Below are 18728 nucleotides of genomic sequence, written 5' to 3' on the forward strand. Positions count from 1 at the left end.
TGGCTGTGGGGTCTAGATCAATTGAAGCCCGCTGGTCAACAACGGACAGACGCCCGCCTGCAATCATCACTAGCGACGAGGGCCGGGGTTCCATATAATGCCCTTTATTATTATTAACTGTCGAACTAGCAGCAAACTATCATATTGAATTTTAGCATGATGCATCGAGGGAATCATGACCCCAGCAGCTTCAAACTAAGACACCTCCAGGCTAGAAGAGACGCCCAAGTAATAAAGATTCGCGTTGCCGGATAATTCATCAAAAGGTGTCAATAGTGGCTTGGCAATTCAGCCGTTCGAAGGCTAGAATAAACTAGGTATGCAACGGGTAGCGAGCCGGGCCGAATCTTGTACAAGGATCCGCAGACTAGACCTGGCTGGGGAAGCTGAGACTATCCAGTCCTTTAGCATTGTAGCAACCAGCGATGGATAACAGAAACGAAACCCTACCGCCAGGTCAGAAACAAATATGTCAACAAGACAAAAGGAAACAATGAAATACTGGGGTGAGAAATATAACCTCTTTTCAGCAATATCAATGACTCTTTACAACAATATCAATGACAGCTTTGTCAATGTGTGAGTTGAGTTGTGTGTGCAATGCTGACTGTAAACTCAAAGCAAGGCTTGCCAGAACCATTCCCACAACTTACTCCCCAACACCAACATCCGGACATTTACAAAGTACTCCTCTGCCCTGTTCTCTTTGTGTTCACAGCGCATCATTTCCAGTCAAACAGCCTTCATCTGTTTCTCTCCAACTTCGCAAATAAAAGGAATTTTTTTTTTTTTACGTTTTAAGGATGAAAAACATAGAGGTTGGAGGCTTAAAAATAATCCCGCAAAAAGAACCAGTAGGTGAGAGATGAGAGCTGGATATCCACTCCAGATTTTGCGGGAACAGGAATTGAGCAAGCCAATTGATACTTGAATTCCGTCAGTAGGAAAACCTTTACTCGTTGTCGACGTTATTACTTCACCATCTCCTCTTTTCACTCTGTGCAGCTAACAAATGATGTGTCACGTCACAGGGCTTGCCAGACATGCCGATATAGGTAGGTCAGTCTACTTCTCCACAGGCAGAGTGGCATTCGAATTGTTTCTCCCTTGTTTCTACTGCTATTCAGCTTCATTCAACTGGAACATTTTGTTATATCCAGGTCAACCCCACCCGGGTTAGCGGCTACGCCTCGCCAACAATAATGTCTCGTCAAGGAAGATCGCCACTGGGATCATTCCATTTCATGACGGCAACGCGCCATCGCGCCACTTTGCGCGGTGGAGAATGAGCCAGACCCGAAAAGGCGTTGAAAAACAAATGGCATTGGGATCTGAAGCTCGGTTGGCTGTGGCTGGAATTCACGCACGAGAAGATAATTATGATGGAAAAGTCAACAGAGGAATTTAACATAAACGCAGCATGTAAAGAGGACAGGAAATAGAGACCTTGCGGTCGCAGAGGATGATGAGAAGATAGGGCAAACAGGCGTACTTCTATCTCTGAGCCTTCTTGCCCCTTTCCACCGTGCCTTTGTTGTTTATCATTTAAAAGCTCACACAACGCATGCTCATTTGAATGGGCCATTCTACCAGACCCTTGCCACAGCGTTCTGGTCTCTTCATAAACAATGCGTTGATCTTGTTGGCAGTCCATTTGCTGCTAATTCTTGGGAGAATCGCTTGTTGTGACGAATACTCCATGCATTGCTAGAAAACTGATGTTGGAAAAGGTGATTGGAACAACTATCTCGCCAGGGTAGTGCGCCGTTCAGAATATCGTGGTTTGAATGGGAGAATGCTGCTTCCAATCAAAGTTTTAGGAAAAGTATTTATTCTGACATGAAAAAATATTCCTCAGCTTGGCGATTTGAGATTTTGGCAATGATTCGGAACACTCCACTTGACCTTAATACCAATCGCCCTTGTTTGAACTTCTCGCTCAAGGGCGCGAATGCGGGCCGAGCAGTGATGAACCAACCCGATTCTTTTTAGTGCTCCTAGGAGTAAGCCCACCCCACCCTCAAGAAATTTGCCGCCGCATGTGGAAACGCCCGCTAATCGAAGCTCATTTCAGGTTGCTTGAAGCATAGAAGCAAATCCTGGACGGCGTACGGAGTAGTTATGTTTCAATTGATGGAATCTTCGGTGAAGCTGGGCAATCCGCTGCAACCTTTTGCTCACCCCGGCTTCCACGAGCCTTCGAGTATTACTACCCAAGCACTTGCGATCACCCTCGCTGATATTCCTTGCTAGCGTTAGTAGCAATGTACCGTACCTCCCCTGTCGTGCAAGTATGGTATCCATATTACCTGCAGCTGCATAAACACCGAAAATAAAAAAGTAAAATAAAAAATAAAGTTGAAAGCAACGAGCATAAATGGTAAGCCCACCGGGGAAAAAAAAAGGAAACCAAAAGTCAGAGAGTAATGAAATTTGAGAACTGGGATAACAATGGCTAATTTGGCAACAGGCAGCTATATCCTAGCCCAATTTGTTTTCTGTCGGTTTTATTTGCATATGATATCGACGAGCGCGTTGTTCCTTCTGGGCTGTTCTCCGAGCTCCCCACAGCAAGGTTTTTGTATACCCTCTCCCCCCCAGCCATTCCTTCGCTTTCATGCTCTCTGCTCCTCGCTCTTTATTAATCCATAGTATTTGGTTTATTTAATTCTTCTCCCGCTTTTCTTCTCTTCTTCCAGATTATTTGTCTCAATTCCCAACTACTTTCTCTATATCCAGTGCTTCTTCCACTGGGACTGTCGTTTCAATTGTTGGTGACCACGTTAGTTAACCTTGATTTTTATTATTATCTGTCTTTATCTCCTTTTTGTTTATAGCACTGGGCCACTAGAATTTTCTCCCGGGCGGCATTGTGTTTGCGTACATCTAAAAGCTTCTGGGAAGGGAGGGCCCAGCTCAGCATCTATAATGGAGCTCGACAACATGTATATGCTCTGTTTTAAGATATTATTGTCAGTGTCCCTCACCCAGACGACTTCCAATTGGCGCCAACGAGCATTGCTATAATGTTGAAGGTCGTTACTAGGAATGCAGCTTGATCAAAGGACCCTTTACTGATGCGGGAATGAAATAGCCTCTACCGTTACGTGCGTCTAGTTGTTAATCTAATTGCTGTTTGGACATTCCGGCCGATTCCACCGCCAGAAAATCCGACTTTGACTTCTCAAGATGCAACAATTATCATACCTACTCTACAGGGCTGTGGGGATGAATTGGAAGAAACAATTCGAACCATTCTTATCAACGAGCCTTTCCAAATTATTCTGGTGACGATTGATAGCAACAGGGGGAACGCGGAGAAAATGCTCGAGAAGATGCCAGCATCAAAAGCCCGGATCAAATTGCTTAGCATCCCAAAGCCAAACAAAAGACGCCAGATGGTGCGGGCTATTCCCGAGGTCCAAACCAAAATTACAGTTTTTGTCGATGACGATGTAAGCTGGCCGCCGAAGGAACTGCAATGGCTATTGGCAGTTTTCGAAAAGGACCCCATTTACGGGGGGGTAGCAACTTGCCAGCGGCTAAGGCGATCAGATTCACCCCTATTTTCTACACAGCGCGTGTGGGACTTCCTAGGAGCGCTCTATCTGGAGCGCAGGAATTTTGATTGCGCCGCAACAACTCATGTGGACGGAGGAATGCCCTGCCTTTCCGGGCGAACTTCCGCATACCGAACCAAGATCCTTCAGGACCGGGATTTCACATATAACTTCACCAACGAGGAGTGGTGGTTTGGTAAATATGAATTAAATGCGGACGACGATAATTTCCTCTCTCGCTGGATGGTAACGCACGGCTGGGAGACATATTTCCAATACCACCCTGAAGCGGAAATCCAAACAACCCTCGAAAATAATGCAAATTTTCTCAAGCAGTGCGTTCGGTGGTCACGAAGTAACTGGCGGAGTAATCTCACAACCATGATTCAGGAGCAGGTTGTTTGGTAGTAGGTTTCCTCTCCCCCCTTCGAGCTAGCGTTACTTCATCATCCGATTCCTTGACTCTTCCCAGCCCGAATTTTCAGCATTCTCGTTTTTCCGGGGCTTTGAGAGCTTTGCGATTGTCTTCCTAAAAGCGAGTTCAGCTACAAAATCGCTAATTTGCCTTACGAGGAAGTTTTGTCCGATTTCATATTATTCTTTTCTTTTCTTTTCTTTTCTTTTCTTTTCTTTTCTTTTTTTTTTTTTGGTTGCTATTTTTTCGTTCGGTTCTTTTCTTTTTCTTTTCTTTTTCTTTTCTTTTTCTTTTCTTTTTCTTTTCGGCTTTTTTACCTTGATTATGTGCAGACCACTACTTCGTATTTCTTTGTTGCTTTTTTTTTTTTCTCCTCTTTGTTTCCTCGCCCATTCTTTCTTTCTGTTCCTTCCCTGGCTTTTTGTGGCCGTTTGAGGATCCTAGCACAGCAAATCGCGCAATCAATTCCCCTTCTATTCCCTGGTGCCGAAGATGTAGCTCAGCCCCATCCCTGTCGCGATGACGAACCAAATTTAGACCAGAGGCTAACATAAGGGGTCCGTGTTGGCACCACTTCCATTAGCCGCCAGCCGTGGAGTACCTACGCCGTTTATCTTACTACACTCTCGCCTCCCGCTTTTATTGGGGACCTCGCTCTCGTCGTCTTCTGCTACTACGGCACAAAGGAATGGAGCGAGGAGTCGCGCATGTTCGCGCTCCAATCATTAGTTGCGTGGATGTTCGTTAGCAAATTTATCAAGCTTCTAGGTCATTACATTCGATATCCTGTCGACTTCCTCCTTCTCCCAGTGTCGATATTGTTTGGATATTTCCACGGCCTGATAAAACTCTACGCTGCATTTACTCTGAATGTGGTAAGTCCGACTTTCCCTGTCCGTTCTCCAGCACAAAGTACAGACGACGCATGTGGGTCAGGTAACTCCCACCAACGCTACCTGGATGTCCTGTACACAGTTCCCGGCCGGGATCGTTGGCAGTTGTTCTAGCCCTTCCTCTCTCTTTCCGAGAACAGCCCTTTCGTTTGCCAATCTCCACTTCAAACGTGTGGATGACAAGCCAAGTGGGTCGGTCTACCGACTTGGTTGGCTGATATTGTGCAGTCAGTCACAAGCGAGCACTATGCTAGCGCCCTTCTCCTTCCTGCCCATCGTCCGTCTGTATTTTTGTCCCTAGGGATGCCCACTCTCTTGAACGCAAAGACTCTCTCTTCCTCGTTCAATCACTAACATTACTGAGATGTTGCAATTCAGACCACCTGGGGCACCCGCGATGGTGCAGATGCCAGTGATGCCGAACGCATGCGGAAGAAGCCAGACGACGAGGAGCACACTCGGGAGAAATATTATTCTCTGTTCCGAGCTACGAAGCAATAATATTTTTGTTTCGTAACGTATGAGCTGACGCCCTTGGCACAGAAGTCAGCAAAGTGCAGAAATTTTCGGGCGTGGCCGTATAAAATACGTTTCTTTGAATTGCGGAAATTTGATACTGCAACAAAAACCTCCAGCTCTCCACACTGAGCCCGCACGCTACCTGGCTGGCCTCTCATGTTAGCTTATGGGCTTCAGGCCATCCACCCTGCCCCATGCCTCCATGCAGGCTGCCAAATCTGGAAGCAACGATTTTCTTTGTCCGAGCCACGATGGAACCTGAAAAATGCACGACATGCAATTTACTTTTTTCTTTAAAAAAAACTTGTGGTTTTCAAGGATGGACCGAGCCGTTCCGTTAACGGCCCCAGTTAGGAGTGCCGCGTTAACCAAGCCACGCTTGGGGACCCGGCTCCTCCGCGATGATAAAGAATTTATCCCTTTCTTGCTCGAATTCCGGCTCAAAAAATATACCCCTATTTGATATTTTTGTCCTTATTGGCGTCTGGAGCATTTGTGATTGTCGAAGTCCCGCAATTCGGCTTCCAATATGGACTATTTTCGCGTTCTTGCAAATCTTTGCCCTTTTTGATTTCTGATTTTCGTGTTATTTTTATTTCTGATTCTAATTTTTGTTGCGATTTTTTGGTTTCTTTGTTGTGTTTTTTGATCAGCACTGACTCCAAAATGCTACGGTGGTCACGAATCTCCTTCTCATCACGATCGAGCTCAGCAAATCACGACGTCTTGGATAATGGGAAAATCAACACCAACTAGCAACAGAATAGAGCCTTGGGACGACAGCACCATATTTTTGTTTCCCCTTTTTCCTTTCTCCCTCTTTTTTCAACCCCGTTTCGGCAATTTTGTTTAACTACCTAAAAGTATATGGTTCAGGACTGGGAGCAATTAATACTAATATCACGATGTCACAGGTTGTTTGGAGTGGATAAAAGAAGAATATTTTGACGCCAGCGGAGACCTTTTCCCCTAATTGTGTGCATCCTCTTATTCTGTTTTCTATGTTCAATTTTCTTCAGTTTGGAGCAAGATCCGATGACGTAATGATCCTCCCTGCCCTAACTACCTCGGAATCTTGTCTCAACCCTTTTTTTTATTTTTCTCTCAAAAAGTTATGGATGGGCACTTACAGACTCCAGTCTTATTTTTTTATTTTTATTTTTTCCCTCTAACCTTTTGTTTTGAATATTTTGCTTATGACTCTTATTTTTCGGCCGTTACTTTTTTCCCTTTCAGGCCTCAATACCCGAGTTTTGTTATCTTCACTTCTCGCAAATGAAATTCCCGACTCCTCAATCTGATGTCCTTTGGTCATGCATTGAACAATTCTCATTTACCTACTTATGATTCTACAGTTTGTCTGTCTCTTTTCGCGCCATGAACACTAAATTACCGGTCATCATAATGTGGTAATAATGAACGGAGGAAAAAGGAGCGCGATATTGGCCTTTATTGAACCAAAAGGTGGGAGAGGATTGATTACTAGGCGGCCCTAGTCGTATTTGAGGTTGGAGAATGTCCCTAGAAAAAGTTCTTCATTAGTACTGATATGTACATTTCTTTTGCGGATTTCCTAGGATTTGGTATAACCGTGTGCCAATGTAAACTTTCAACCCTGGATATTATTCTCCTATATATATACTACCTCCCGCGTTTTAAGTCTATTGTTTTGATAAGGACAAAATGGAATAAAATAGAGGATGTAAAAGTAATTGCCATGTTATAAAGATTGATATTTGCGGGTGGTGTACGGGGTTAAGATACCTTTGACAGCTCCTCGTCACAAGGAGAGGAGGTTCTTTTCCCACTAGATAAATTACGTATCCCGGACGAGTAGAAAATTAAACTATCGGCTCCCCTGTCAGCTGAAGGATGGCCATCGGCGAAAAAAAGAAAAAAAAGAAAAAAAAAGAAAAATACAAATCCGCTCTAAAATAGTCTTTTTGTGCTGGCCGTCTTCTTTTCTCTGCAAGTTCTGGGTTAGTGCAGGGGCCCAAGGAGAAAGCATAATAGTGGATGGAGTTCGAGTGTAGAGCGACGGTCTTGAAAGCAAACCAATTCAACCGCAAGAAAATCGACTATAAAACAGCACAAGCCAGAGGAAAGATGACAGGGCAGCTTTAGTCTGTGTGTGTTTCTGCAGCGTTGGCTAGATATTGTAGACCGTTGTTGGTGCGCTTTTCTTTTTCTGGACACATGCACGATCTCATATTTTCCATGATCACTTGCCCAGCAGAATGGACAAACCCGCCCTAATGTATTCCTCATGCGAGGCATTGCATACCTTATGCATGAGCTGCGCCTGTTTGTGGGGTATTTCAGGGTTGGCAATGGCGTGCAGATGCACTGCAGGTACCTTGGACGGGTTGTGAGATGTGGAGCGGGGTGCGTGTGCCCATGTGTTGATTGTCAGCTACACTGGAACTAAATTTCTTGGTCTCTTCTGCGCTCGGTCCCCTCCCAGGGATGTTCATGCGAGTAATAAAGGAATGCCGAAAAGTTGGGCAGGCTGATGGTATTGGGGAATCCACAACGCAAGGGCCTCCACTCTCTCGGCCCCCCTAGATTAGGTTGGTGAATCAGCGTCAGTGATCCTCGCCGACTCGACAGTAGCTCAAAGTGACCATGATCTAGATGCAAAGGAACGAGGTACTTTGGCCATAAAGGTTGAGAATTATGGTTTTAGACGGGTCAGGATCATAGCCTCTCCCCAACACTTGATATCGCTGGGCCAAAAAGCGAGCGCGTCAGAGGCTCTTGGTATGTGTGACATGGTGACAGCTCGTTTTCTTGTTTTCTTATAGTGGCATGTAGACCCGCTCGACAAGCATGACGCAGCTGTGGAATGCGCGAGGCGCGGTTGCCTAGTATATTTGCTTCCCAAGAGGGAAATGCACGCCCGGGTCAGGCTAATGTAAGGATCAACATGGGGGGACTTTGGGATTAGCGACAAAACAAAAACTGAAGGGACTATTCCTTTAATATCGATAAAGAACTCCGTTCCGAGTTCGAGACCTCGTTTCACGGGAGACCCGCTTTCTGATACTATCAGTTTCTTCGACCTGATACCGTTGACGTATTGTTTTCATTTTCAGCTCTGTTCGGTAAACACCGTCAATCGGGGACATTATGTTCTGCAGATGTATAATTAGCTCGATTTATACAGCCAACTGAATTATGTGGCGGCTCTCTTGGTCGGAAACATAACCGGCAATGGTACTTCGTTGAGTTGAGCTCATTTACTCAAAAGTCATGACCCTGCATTTTCATCTTATCTTAGAACCTTAAATGTCATAGCTTCATGGCACCACTCAAAGGATAAAAACTAGAAGCGATTCTGAAAGGTAATCGTGCTGTTCAATCTGCCCAAAGTGTAGAGCGTTGGAAAAATAATTAAATTAACATAACCAGGCAAAAGAAAGTATCCGCACACCCTTCCTACAGAAATATTTCGAACCTTTTCTTTCGCCGACACAGATATTGACAATAAAAAGTATATTTCAAGATCGCCCTAAGAGTGAAAAAGTTCAGGGACGGACAGCTCAAGGTGATAGACCCTAGCTGTTCATTTGCATTAGTTCGGTGCTTTCATATCTCAGGAATCCACTTACCACACACTGGTATCTTTGCCAGCTGGAGGGCTAAGCACAGATAAACCAACCATTTTTGCATGCTGAAACAATCGAAACACCGTTGCGTTGCTGAAACAGCCACGGAAAATACCATGCAACGAGAGAGTACCACGCCCGGCCTTGAAACAACACATACCCGGTCAGCCCTATAGTAGGAGAAAACGGTGGCGGATTTGAGAAAAACAAATATATTTGGCTGTTGATCGTTGGTTTGATGGTGATAAGGCTCAGATTTTAGCCTGCACAGGATGCCCAAATTGCTGCGGATGGGGCCACAACACAAGAACAGATATTCCTGCAGCGATCGAACTCGTAGCGAAGCAAATATGCTAGAGAATGTTTGCTATGTCGCCTATCCCATGAGAAGCTGCCTTAGCTTGCGGTTCTTCAAGAGCTTCATAACGTCGTCCCTTGAATCCAATCAAGATCCGATGACGAAATATCAGTCACGTGAATTTATACAGGCGGCCTAAAACACTCAGCCAATGGCGGCATCGATTTGATATTGGGAATAGCACACAAAGGATACGGAGTACACGATCAAACTTTGTAAAAAGATGCAAATTATTACCAATTATATACACTTCTAGCCCACACCCACCCTTAATAGGCATGGTCGTGGCTATACAAGCAAACGAGGGATAGATTTCGGCAGTTTGAATGCACTAGAACCGGCCAAGCTGTAGTTAGCGTTGAGAAGGATAAGTTAGTTACTTAAACCGGCGCTCTGGAGTTAGGGCGAGAAGCTGGCAACAGGAAAATAATCCTTCCTCGGTTTAGCCAACATTGAGCATCTCAACCTTTCTGCTAATTGAAGCGCAATTTTTCTGGGAGCAGATACCGAATTGGATGTGTTTGTGGCCGAGCAGCGAAAGCGAGGAATCGTTTCAACAGCCATGATTAAACCGTCATTATTGGTGTTTAAAGTGAACTTATATGGGGGTGTGTAGAACTTAATAAAGACCCCATTACCATTACCCGAACGAATCAGGGTCCCGTACCGCGCACTATTCTATTGAGCATGTGTTCCATTGCAACGCCCTCATACAGCGGTTATATGTTTTTCTCCTTAGGCCAGAGGAAGGCTTCCTGGTTCCTGGGACTTTCCACGCCATCCCACCGCGGGGATTTCAGCATTGGCCTCTATTTCGAAACATAACAGCTGTCTCGATGGAAGCCCGTATAATAATAAGGATATCAATCCCTAGCCAACTTGTAAACTGCACGCATGAGAACTCTGGTTGGACAATGGTCTGAGATTCGGGTTGATTTTTGTTTCCCAGGAACCGCGAGACATACTGCGGGTGGCTCAAAGAGCAGACAGAACATTGCAGATTACTCCTGCCGATAATATAAGGCTGTAAAAAACCCAAAAAATCCCTCGACTAAATTGAATTCGCGGGCCATATCATATCGCCATATAAAGTCGTTGACTGTCTGTCATATAGAGTTAAGCGATTCTGAAAGTACAGTACATGAAAATCAGGCATGACGGTTATCAATCATTCTCTCAGGCCTCTCCATACCGTGTGCCATTCAAGCGTCGTTCCCAAGAGGCTAGGACGTGTATTTTAGCTATTTGGCCAATAAGGAAGAGTATATATAAATGATTGAACGATTGTTAGAACCTAGACAGGTATTCTTCAAACGACGAGGAATATGTGGTGGAGAACAGTAGATAGGAGGCAAACAGAGTGAGGAAAAGATACCCACAGTGCCCCGTCAGCTTCCAAGTTACTATATCCTCAGCGTAGACATATCAAAATAAATATAATCTATAGGAGGGTGGTTCGACACAGCGCACAAATCAGGGATCGTCCAACAAGCCACAGATGAAGGGCGGAGACTAAACTAGAGCCAAGCAGAGCTTCCTTGCGGGAAGTTATTTAGACAAAACCAAAATAAATTTACAACATCCCATCCCCATACAACTCACCCCCTCACCAAAATCCACCAACACACCATGAAACCATTCCCAAGGATATCCCCCACATTCAATCCCAGGCCCCTTTCACGCCTGCCCAGAGCCGTTCACGCGCCCCTTCGGTCTCAATATGCACATGTACACTCATCGACAGCGAAGGCCGCAGTTGCACATCCCATAACCGTCAGCGGCCCGCCGCCAAAGCCGCCTTCCCCGTCGCCGGAATTTCTCGAGCGCCTTGAGCGGAGGAAGAAGCAGTCGGAACTTATACAGCAGGGTAATATTGTGGCATCGGGGCAGGGGTCGTCGACAACGGCTACAGAGTCGAAGCCGCTGAGAAGGAGGTTCTGGAAGGATGTTCATGTTAAGGAAGTAGATGGTAAGGACCTTTTGGGGGGGGGGGGGAGGATTTTATTGTGGGAGGGAAATATATTATTATCGAAGAAGTTAACTAAATATGTTAATTATTCTTTCTATTATCTGTTTATACACAGATGGATATCAGATCTTCCTCGACTCGCGTCCCGTCCGAACACCCGAAAAGAAAATCCTCATCATCCCCGCCTCAAAACCACATCTGGCACACGCCATCGCGCTCGAGTGGGACCTGCTAGTTTCCGCCCAGCAAGCTCTAAAACAGCACTTAATACCATTGACCTCACTCACAGCGCGCGTTCAGGACCTTGCCGCGGAAGATGCCGCGGGCCAAAGTACCATCCGCGAGCAAATCGTGGCATCCATGATGCGATATCTAGAAACGGATACATTGCTAAGCTGGGCGCCGGAAAAAAGCTTCTATGATTCCCATCTACACGACATGGAAGCAAGCGGCGAAGGGGTGACAGGGGAAAAAGAAGAATCGCTGCGTGATATCCAGATTAGAACGGCAAGGCCCATCGTCGATTTCCTGACTACGAAAGTGTGGCCGGGCATTGAGATCAGGCCCGCGCTACAGGAGAATAGCATTTTGCCCTCGCCGCAGCTGCCGCTTACCATGGAGGTTATACGCGGATGGATCTACGGCTTGCCGGCGTACGAGCTAGCCGGGTTGGAAAGGGGTGTTTTGGCGAGTAAGAGCTTGTTAGTGGCGGCGAGGTTTGTTATTGAGTGGAGTGAGCAGTTCCGCGACCTGCAGGCGGAGGGGCGGAGGACGTTTGGCATCGAGAAGGCGGCGGAGGCGTCGACACTGGAGGTTACCTGGCAGACGGATAAGTGGGGGGAGGTGGAAGACACGCATGATGTTGATAAGGAGGATGTTCGGAGGCAGCTTGGCTCTGTTGTGCTGCTTGTGAGCGGGGAGCGGAGATAGGGAGGAGGAGGATGGATGGATGGTTACATAGCTCCAATAAGTTTTAAATTCTGAGATTTAGAATGTGAATAGATATTTTGTATATTACCATGTGCATTTACTTGAATTAGACATAAATGGCAGGATGCCGCCTAAGATCAAAATCGGGTCATTGTCCTGGGTGGATGTTGATGCAGAATTACGCGCCCAGTTTTGCTGCGGATCTGATATTCTACGTCATTCAGAGCCGGATTTCTCCCACCTTGTTCTTGATTAGAAGATCAGAAACGACCTCGGGGGGAGATATGTGTGTGACAGCGCTGAAAATCCCTGTGCATCCATGCTGTCCACCATGTTGTATCCAATTGGTTGTAGTCTGACTGATCATACATATCCAGTCGGATGACGTCTGGTAATATATATAAATCCATCAGATATAATAAATAAGCCCGTTGGTTTTCGGCGCCGCGTCAACATGTGCCTTGCTGTGCTGTGTGTGGCGTGGCGAGGTTATCCAAGTGGGCTCGGTTTCGAGAGCAGTTGTTGGGCAATCATCAATGGCTATTAAATATGTAACTACTATAATAATAAGTCAATAGTTCAATCTGTAGTCACAAGCTGCAACTGGCTCGACACGCGAAGGATTTAGTTACTGATTTATTTATTTACGGCAGTGATTGCCCGCATTATTTAACATATTCACGAGCAGGAATCGGCGCCTCAGGCTTGTATGTGTCCTTGTCCCCGCTCAGCTCCAGCTTCTGCTTCTGCTTCTATTTCTGCTTCTATTTCTGCTTCTTCTACTTCTCTTTACATTCTCTCCATCCAATCTACATTACACCTCTTATTCCACTGTTGAACCTCCAACCGCAAAGACGGACGCCCAAGCACCGAGCCGACGACGATAGAGCATCTTCCACGAATCCCAAACGACTCGGGGCGCATTTTGCGTCTATTAACCACGGCCTAGAGATAATGGGGGATAAGACAGGGTAAGCAGCTTCATATGCATATATGAAACTATAGCTTTTTTATGACATGGATCTGGGAGCTGGGCATGCATGCCTCTTGATTGTTTGATGGCCGAGAGACCGTTCTCTCTGCTCTCCCTGCTCTACCTATTGTCCACATCCACAGCTATGGAGATAGCCCTACACCCTCACAGCACTCACTGGCTTCCCTTGTTCCTTTGATTGATACTTATCCTGTTACGCCTCTCTGTTAATAATGTTGTACGTTGGTGGCTTGAAACTACTCAAACCAAGTTGGGTCCTTTGTCCTTTGTCCATTATTTTATTATGATGATTGTATTGACCAGGGATCACATCACCCCCATCCATCGCTGTACTAAATAACAAGTTCGCTAACATTTTAACTCTTCCTTATTCATCCTAGGCACAAACGCTCCAAGAGCGCCCGCGCACTCGCCCTACTGCATCGCGACAGGACTTCCAGATCCCCCAGCGCCGACCCTCAACAGCGGGAGGCCGAAACTCCGGAATCCCCAGACCAGAATGGTGCTTCAACCCTAGCTCCCATGGTTCCCTCAGTATCCCCAACCAACAATGCGCCTCGTTCTTCCCACTCGCACTCGGTTTCCATGACTAATCTGCGGGTCTCACCTGCGGGGCTTGATGGTGCCACCTTGAGCAGCAGCGCAAGTGTCCACGCCGCCAATCGCGCATCTTTAGCCGAGTTGTATTCCTGGCAACTTAGCCCGAAACCCAGTCCACATCAAAGTGCTGATTCTCCCGCAAGGCCCAGTGGCAAAGGAGATGAATTGGCCAGATCAGCCATGTCTATCGAGCAATCAGTGCGAACGTTTCGCCTCTTTGAAATCCTACGTAGCGGTGATACAACCGCTATCTACAAGGCAATCAAGGACTGTGCCGAAACAAAGACACAGGGGACTGCGCCCCTAGGAACCAGCATTATCCATCTCGCAATACAGTGCGCTGAACCGCAGGTTGTTGAGTATGTCTTCTCAAGCAGTGCTGACCTAGATATTAATGCGCGAGACCGGGATGGCAACACCCCACTACACCTGGCTGCGCAGCTGGGCCGAGTTCCCATCGTCCGCGAACTGCTCGAGCGCCCGGATATCAACGATTCCATTGCCAACTACAACGGCCAAACCCCTCTCGACCTCGCGCGCACCCCAGAGATTTTCCAGCAGCTCCAGCTAGCGCGATCATTGTTTTTGGATGCCAAAACAAAAGAAATAAAATGCCTGATAGGCCAGGGCGACTACGAGAAACTAGAACGTCTGTTGGTCGAACCGAGGGTTGAGGGCGTTTTGGACGTGAACAGCTTGGATCTAGTCACCGATCGAGCCACTGTGATATCGGGTGGCACACTTCTTCACGAGGCTGCGAGAAAGAAGGATTCGAAGCTGATACAGATTCTCTTAATGCATGGGGCCGACCCGTTCCGGCGCGATAGAAAAGGGAAGCTCCCTCAAGACGTCACAAAGGACGACCGAACTCGGGCTATCGTAAAAAAGTCGCCAGCGGCTGTTATCGCCCAGCGGGGCATCCAGGAAAAGGCAATCTTGGGAAGCTCTGGGGCCCAAGGTGGCGGGCGACCTGGCTCTGGAGAAACAGTCCTGGGAGGAAAGGATGCCCGAGAGATGAAAGGATACCTAAAGAAATGGACGAACTATACAAGTGGCTATAAGCTGAGATGGTTCGTACTGGAGGATGGCGTGATGAGTTATTACAAGCATCAAGGTATGCTCATCAAACCTCAAACACTACTCAGACAAATCCCGTTTACTCCTTGACAAACTTTTACTGAATACTCCATAGATGACGCTGGCTCTGCTTGTCGCGGTGCGATCAATATGCGTATAGCAACCTTGCACATGGATGCGCAGGACAAGACCCGATTTGAAATACAAGGCAAATCATCAGTCAAATACCATCTCAAAGCCAACCATATCGTTGAGGCCAAGCGGTGGTTCTGGGCCTTGAACAACGCAATACAGTGGGCGAAAGATGAGGCCAAGGAAGATGACAAACGGCGGACGAGAAATGCAGAAAGCCTAAGACATGCGAAGATGGAGCAGTTTGACAAACAAGGGTTAGACTCCCAAAGCGACTCCGGCAGCCTTCTTGGAAGACCAAACGGGAAATCCCTTGCCCCTCCATTATCTCTTGGTGTACCAAGCCACACCAGCTCTAGGTTAAGCCTTCAAACTTCAAGAGAGAGCGTTCAGGGTGAGGATGAAGTGTCCACTTCTGGGGCGTATGAATCCACCTTTAGCCCGTCGGAATCCAATAGATTGCCCAACCTTGTTACTAGCCACTCCGCCGAAGGAGACTTGGAGGATGACGACTTTGGGGATTATGCTAGTAGCCGTGAGATCCAACCGTCGAACAAAGACGCTTTCAATATCACCGCCCAATCTGTTAAATTACAGCTAGATCTGCTGAGTCACGTTTCTGCAGCGCTTCAAGAGGAGAAGTCAAAGAATCCCGAAACCACGCTTTCTGATCCATCAATAGACCAAGCGTTGACTACTTACCAGGGAGGGGTTAGCAATCTCACCTCTCTCGTGGCTGATTTACTCAAAATCTCAAAGGATCGAGATGCATTTTGGCAATATCGCCTAGATAGGGAGGCGGATGCGCGCAAGATGTGGGAAGACAGTATGGCTCGAGTTGCCCAAGAACACGAAGAACTTCAAAGTAAAATTGGGGAGTCGGAGGAAAAACGAAAGAAAACGAAGAGAGCACTCAAGGAAGTTCTTGAACACCCTTCAGCTTCCACTAGTCGTCCCATCAGCCGAGGCCCGTCGCATGTCCAAATACAAGATGCCCTGGAAGCCGTTGTCCAAGGCGGCGTTGATATCCCGCCCATTGTCAACCAGAAAACGAGCGGGGACATTTCAAAGAAGCGGTCCTTAATTACGGAACTAACAAATTTGTCTGATTCGGAATCTGATGAGGATGAAGAGTTCTTTGACGCTATCGATGCTGGCGAAGTGCAAGTTATTGAAGTTCCGCAAGCGCAGCCAGTAGAGGCCGCGGAGGCAATTTCTGATCTTCGAGCTTTGAAGCACCAGGAGATTGCCAGTTCATTTAAAGGATATGAGGACCCGATTCGAAAGAGGCTTAAGATGGACGCTGACAATAGGCCCAAAATTTCTCTATGGGTAGGTTTGATTCAATACTCAACCCTCTGAGTTACTAATCATCAGCTAACACCGCGTTTCAGGCTATCTTGAAATCAATGATTGGCAAAGACATGACCAAGATGACACTCCCAGTGTCCTTCAACGAACCAACATCGCTGCTCCAACGTGTAGCAGAGGATATGGAATACACGGACTTGCTTGACAATGCTGCAGATCGCACTGACTCCATGGAACGTATGGTTTATGTCGCTGCCTTTGCAGTTAGCGAGTATGCTTCGACAATAGGACGTGTAGCGAAACCTTTCAACCCTCTGCTTGGCGAAACGTTCGAATATGTGAGGCCAGATAAAGGTTATAGATTCTTTATTGAGCAAGTCAGCCATCATCCTCCAATTGGCGCCGCCTGGGCTGAGTCTCCGAAATGGGATTATTACGTATGTACCTCTTTCTCTTAAAGTATTGAGTATTGTTGTTATTATTTCTTGTCAGTTAATTTGTCGAAATACTAATTTTGCTGTAGGGCGAATCGGCTGTAAAATCAAAATTCTATGGCAAGTCATTCGATATTAACCCGCTCGGAACATGGTTCTTGAGACTACGTCCTGTCAGCGGTGGTGAGGAGCTCTACACCTGGAAAAAGGTTACATCGTCGGTTGTTGGCATCATCACCGGTAACCCTACCGTGGACAACTATGGGCCCATGGAAATTAAGAATTGGACAACTGGCGAAGTCTGTATACTTGACTTCAAACCACGAGGCTGGAAGGCTTCCTCTGCCTACCAGGTTTCTGGTAAAGTGATGGATAGCGAGGGGTTCACGAAGTGGAGCATTGGTGGCCGTTGGAACGACAAGGTATATGCTAGACACACGCCGGGATACCAAGCTTCGATGACACCACCACATGATGACCTTCCCCGCCAGCCAGAATCAACACAGGCATTCCTTGTGTGGCAATGCAACCCACGACCAACTGGTATCCCATTCAACTTAACACCTTTCGTGGTGACGTTGAATGCCATCCCCGAAAATCTCAGACCTCACTTACCGCCAACCGACACGCGGCTCCGTCCGGACCAACGTGCAATGGAGGATGGAGAGTATGATTTTGCAGCAACGGAGAAACATCGTGTGGAGGAAAAACAGCGGGCGAGGCGACGAGAACGGGAGGCCAAGGGCGAGGAGTTTGAGCCAAAGTGGTTTACTAGGGGCAAGTGTGAGATAACTGGTGAGGAGTATTGGGTTCACAACGGCCGTTATTGGAAGTGTAGGGATGCCGGGGACTGGTCCGTCTGCGAGGATATATTTTAAGGCATTATTGGTAGTCTTTTACTAGGGGTTTTTTACTTCTATTTTTATTTTATTGTTAATTTGTTATTTTTCAGTTTTATTTTTGTTGCTCCCTTTGCGCTTTTTCCAGTCCGCATTGCCATGTCGCACTTTTGCCCAAGTGAAACCTAACTACTGACTCTCGATGTTATAACTTTTATTGGAGATTCTGTTGCTGTATGTTCACAGTATATCAAGTTTAGAATTAGTTCTCTTCAACGTGTATAGTTATTTATTGTCCGCTATTCAGGTTTTAATACAATCTCTCTATATATCTTCTCTCTATATATCTCTTCTCTCTGTATATTATAGAAAAACCAACTTTTCCGAGTAAAATGCCCTGTAACGTGACCTCACATGATTATCATGTGCACCCCATCAAATCCATGGATGGGATTGAACAGCCGGCTGTATGACTCTGATATTAATCTTCATTCTTTTCTTTACAGATGTTCTCTACTGTATTTATATTTTTTTATACTCTTCTCTACATTCATTACAATCTATACATTCATTAATATACTCTATTTATTGTAGAAAAACTAACTTTTCCATGCAAAAAATGCTGTAACATACTTCATCAAAATATATCAATCTTTAATCATTATTCTGCTCTTTTCATACATTCTTTACAGTATTTACATTTCTTATACTTTTCTCTATATTCATTTTTGATCTCTGTGTTCATAGCATGCACTGCTAAATTCTCTGTAACATGATCTCATGTGATGTCATGTGCATCTCTTTGAATTCAGATGGGATTGAACGGCTGGCTCTGCGGCCTGTATGGCTCTAATTAATCTGATAATGGTGATAGAGGTGATACAGGGTGGACGAGAGTGGTAGGGGTGATAGGGGTGGTCGGGGTGGTAAAGAGGGGGGTAGAGAGGTAGGAGTGGGGGGTCGAAGTGGGAGAGAGAGCTGCGGGGCGGTAGGGGCAGTGGTGGTGGGTAGAGGGGGTAGAGGGTGGAAGGGGTGGAAGGGGTGGGTAAGAGAGAGATAGAGGCAGGAGGTGGAAGTGGTAGAGGCTGC

The 18728-nt window shown here is 46.4% G+C and overlaps 3 protein-coding genes across 4 annotated transcripts; all 3 read left to right on the forward strand.

The window, feature by feature from the left end:
- Positions 1-321: 321 nt before the first annotated feature.
- On the forward strand, positions 322-7040 carry BDBG_02018 (the record flags this gene model as incomplete). Of its 2 annotated transcripts, XM_031720596.1 has the most annotated exons (9): positions 322-506; positions 622-936; positions 1032-1055; positions 1161-2003; positions 2075-2380; positions 2471-2972; positions 3095-3967; positions 4559-4850; positions 5247-7040. In XM_031720596.1, the coding sequence occupies exons 6-9, from the start codon at positions 2929-2931 to the stop codon at positions 5367-5369; spliced, it is 1332 nt and encodes a 443-aa protein (XP_031576820.1). In that variant the 5' UTR covers positions 322-506; positions 622-936; positions 1032-1055; positions 1161-2003; positions 2075-2380; positions 2471-2928. The 2 variants fall into 2 exon arrangements, with proteins under 2 accessions (XP_031576820.1, XP_031576821.1); XM_031720597.1 differs by lacking the exon at positions 322-506 and having other exon boundaries at positions 914-936; positions 1859-2003; positions 2471-3967; positions 5247-5369.
- A 3885-nt stretch (positions 7041-10925) lies between these two features.
- Positions 10926-12483, forward strand: BDBG_02019 (ATP synthase mitochondrial F1 complex assembly factor 2). Its single transcript, XM_002627302.2, has 2 exons — positions 10926-11322; positions 11438-12483. The coding sequence occupies exons 1-2, from the start codon at positions 10983-10985 to the stop codon at positions 12250-12252; spliced, it is 1155 nt and encodes a 384-aa protein (XP_002627348.1). The 5' UTR covers positions 10926-10982; the 3' UTR covers positions 12253-12483.
- Positions 12484-12554: 71 nt separating this feature from the next.
- Positions 12555-18135, forward strand: BDBG_02020 (oxysterol binding protein). The gene is made up of 5 exons (XM_002627303.2): positions 12555-13223; positions 13627-14960; positions 15039-16387; positions 16450-16803; positions 16890-18135. Exons 1-5 carry the CDS (start codon positions 13207-13209, stop codon positions 17676-17678), a joined length of 3843 nt encoding a protein of 1280 aa, XP_002627349.1. The 5' UTR covers positions 12555-13206; the 3' UTR covers positions 17679-18135.
- The last annotated feature ends 593 nt before the right edge of the window (positions 18136-18728 follow it).

This window comes from Blastomyces gilchristii (genome assembly GCF_000003855.2).
Source record: "Blastomyces gilchristii SLH14081 genomic scaffold supercont1.3, whole genome shotgun sequence".
NCBI lineage: Eukaryota > Fungi > Ascomycota > Eurotiomycetes > Onygenales > Ajellomycetaceae > Blastomyces > Blastomyces gilchristii.

Coding starts and splice junctions, on each gene's coding strand:
- BDBG_02019 (XM_002627302.2), top strand. CDS start 10,983: ATGAAACCATTCCCAAGGATATCCCCCACATTCAATCCCAGGCCCCTT. Junction 11,323..11,437: donor TCATGTTAAGGAAGTAGATG/GTAAGGACCTTT, acceptor GTTTATACACAG/ATGGATATCAGATCTTCCTC.
- BDBG_02020 (XM_002627303.2), top strand. Junction 14,961..15,038: donor GAGTTATTACAAGCATCAAG/GTATGCTCATCA, acceptor AATACTCCATAG/ATGACGCTGGCTCTGCTTGT. Junction 16,804..16,889: donor CTCCGAAATGGGATTATTAC/GTATGTACCTCT, acceptor ATTTTGCTGTAG/GGCGAATCGGCTGTAAAATC.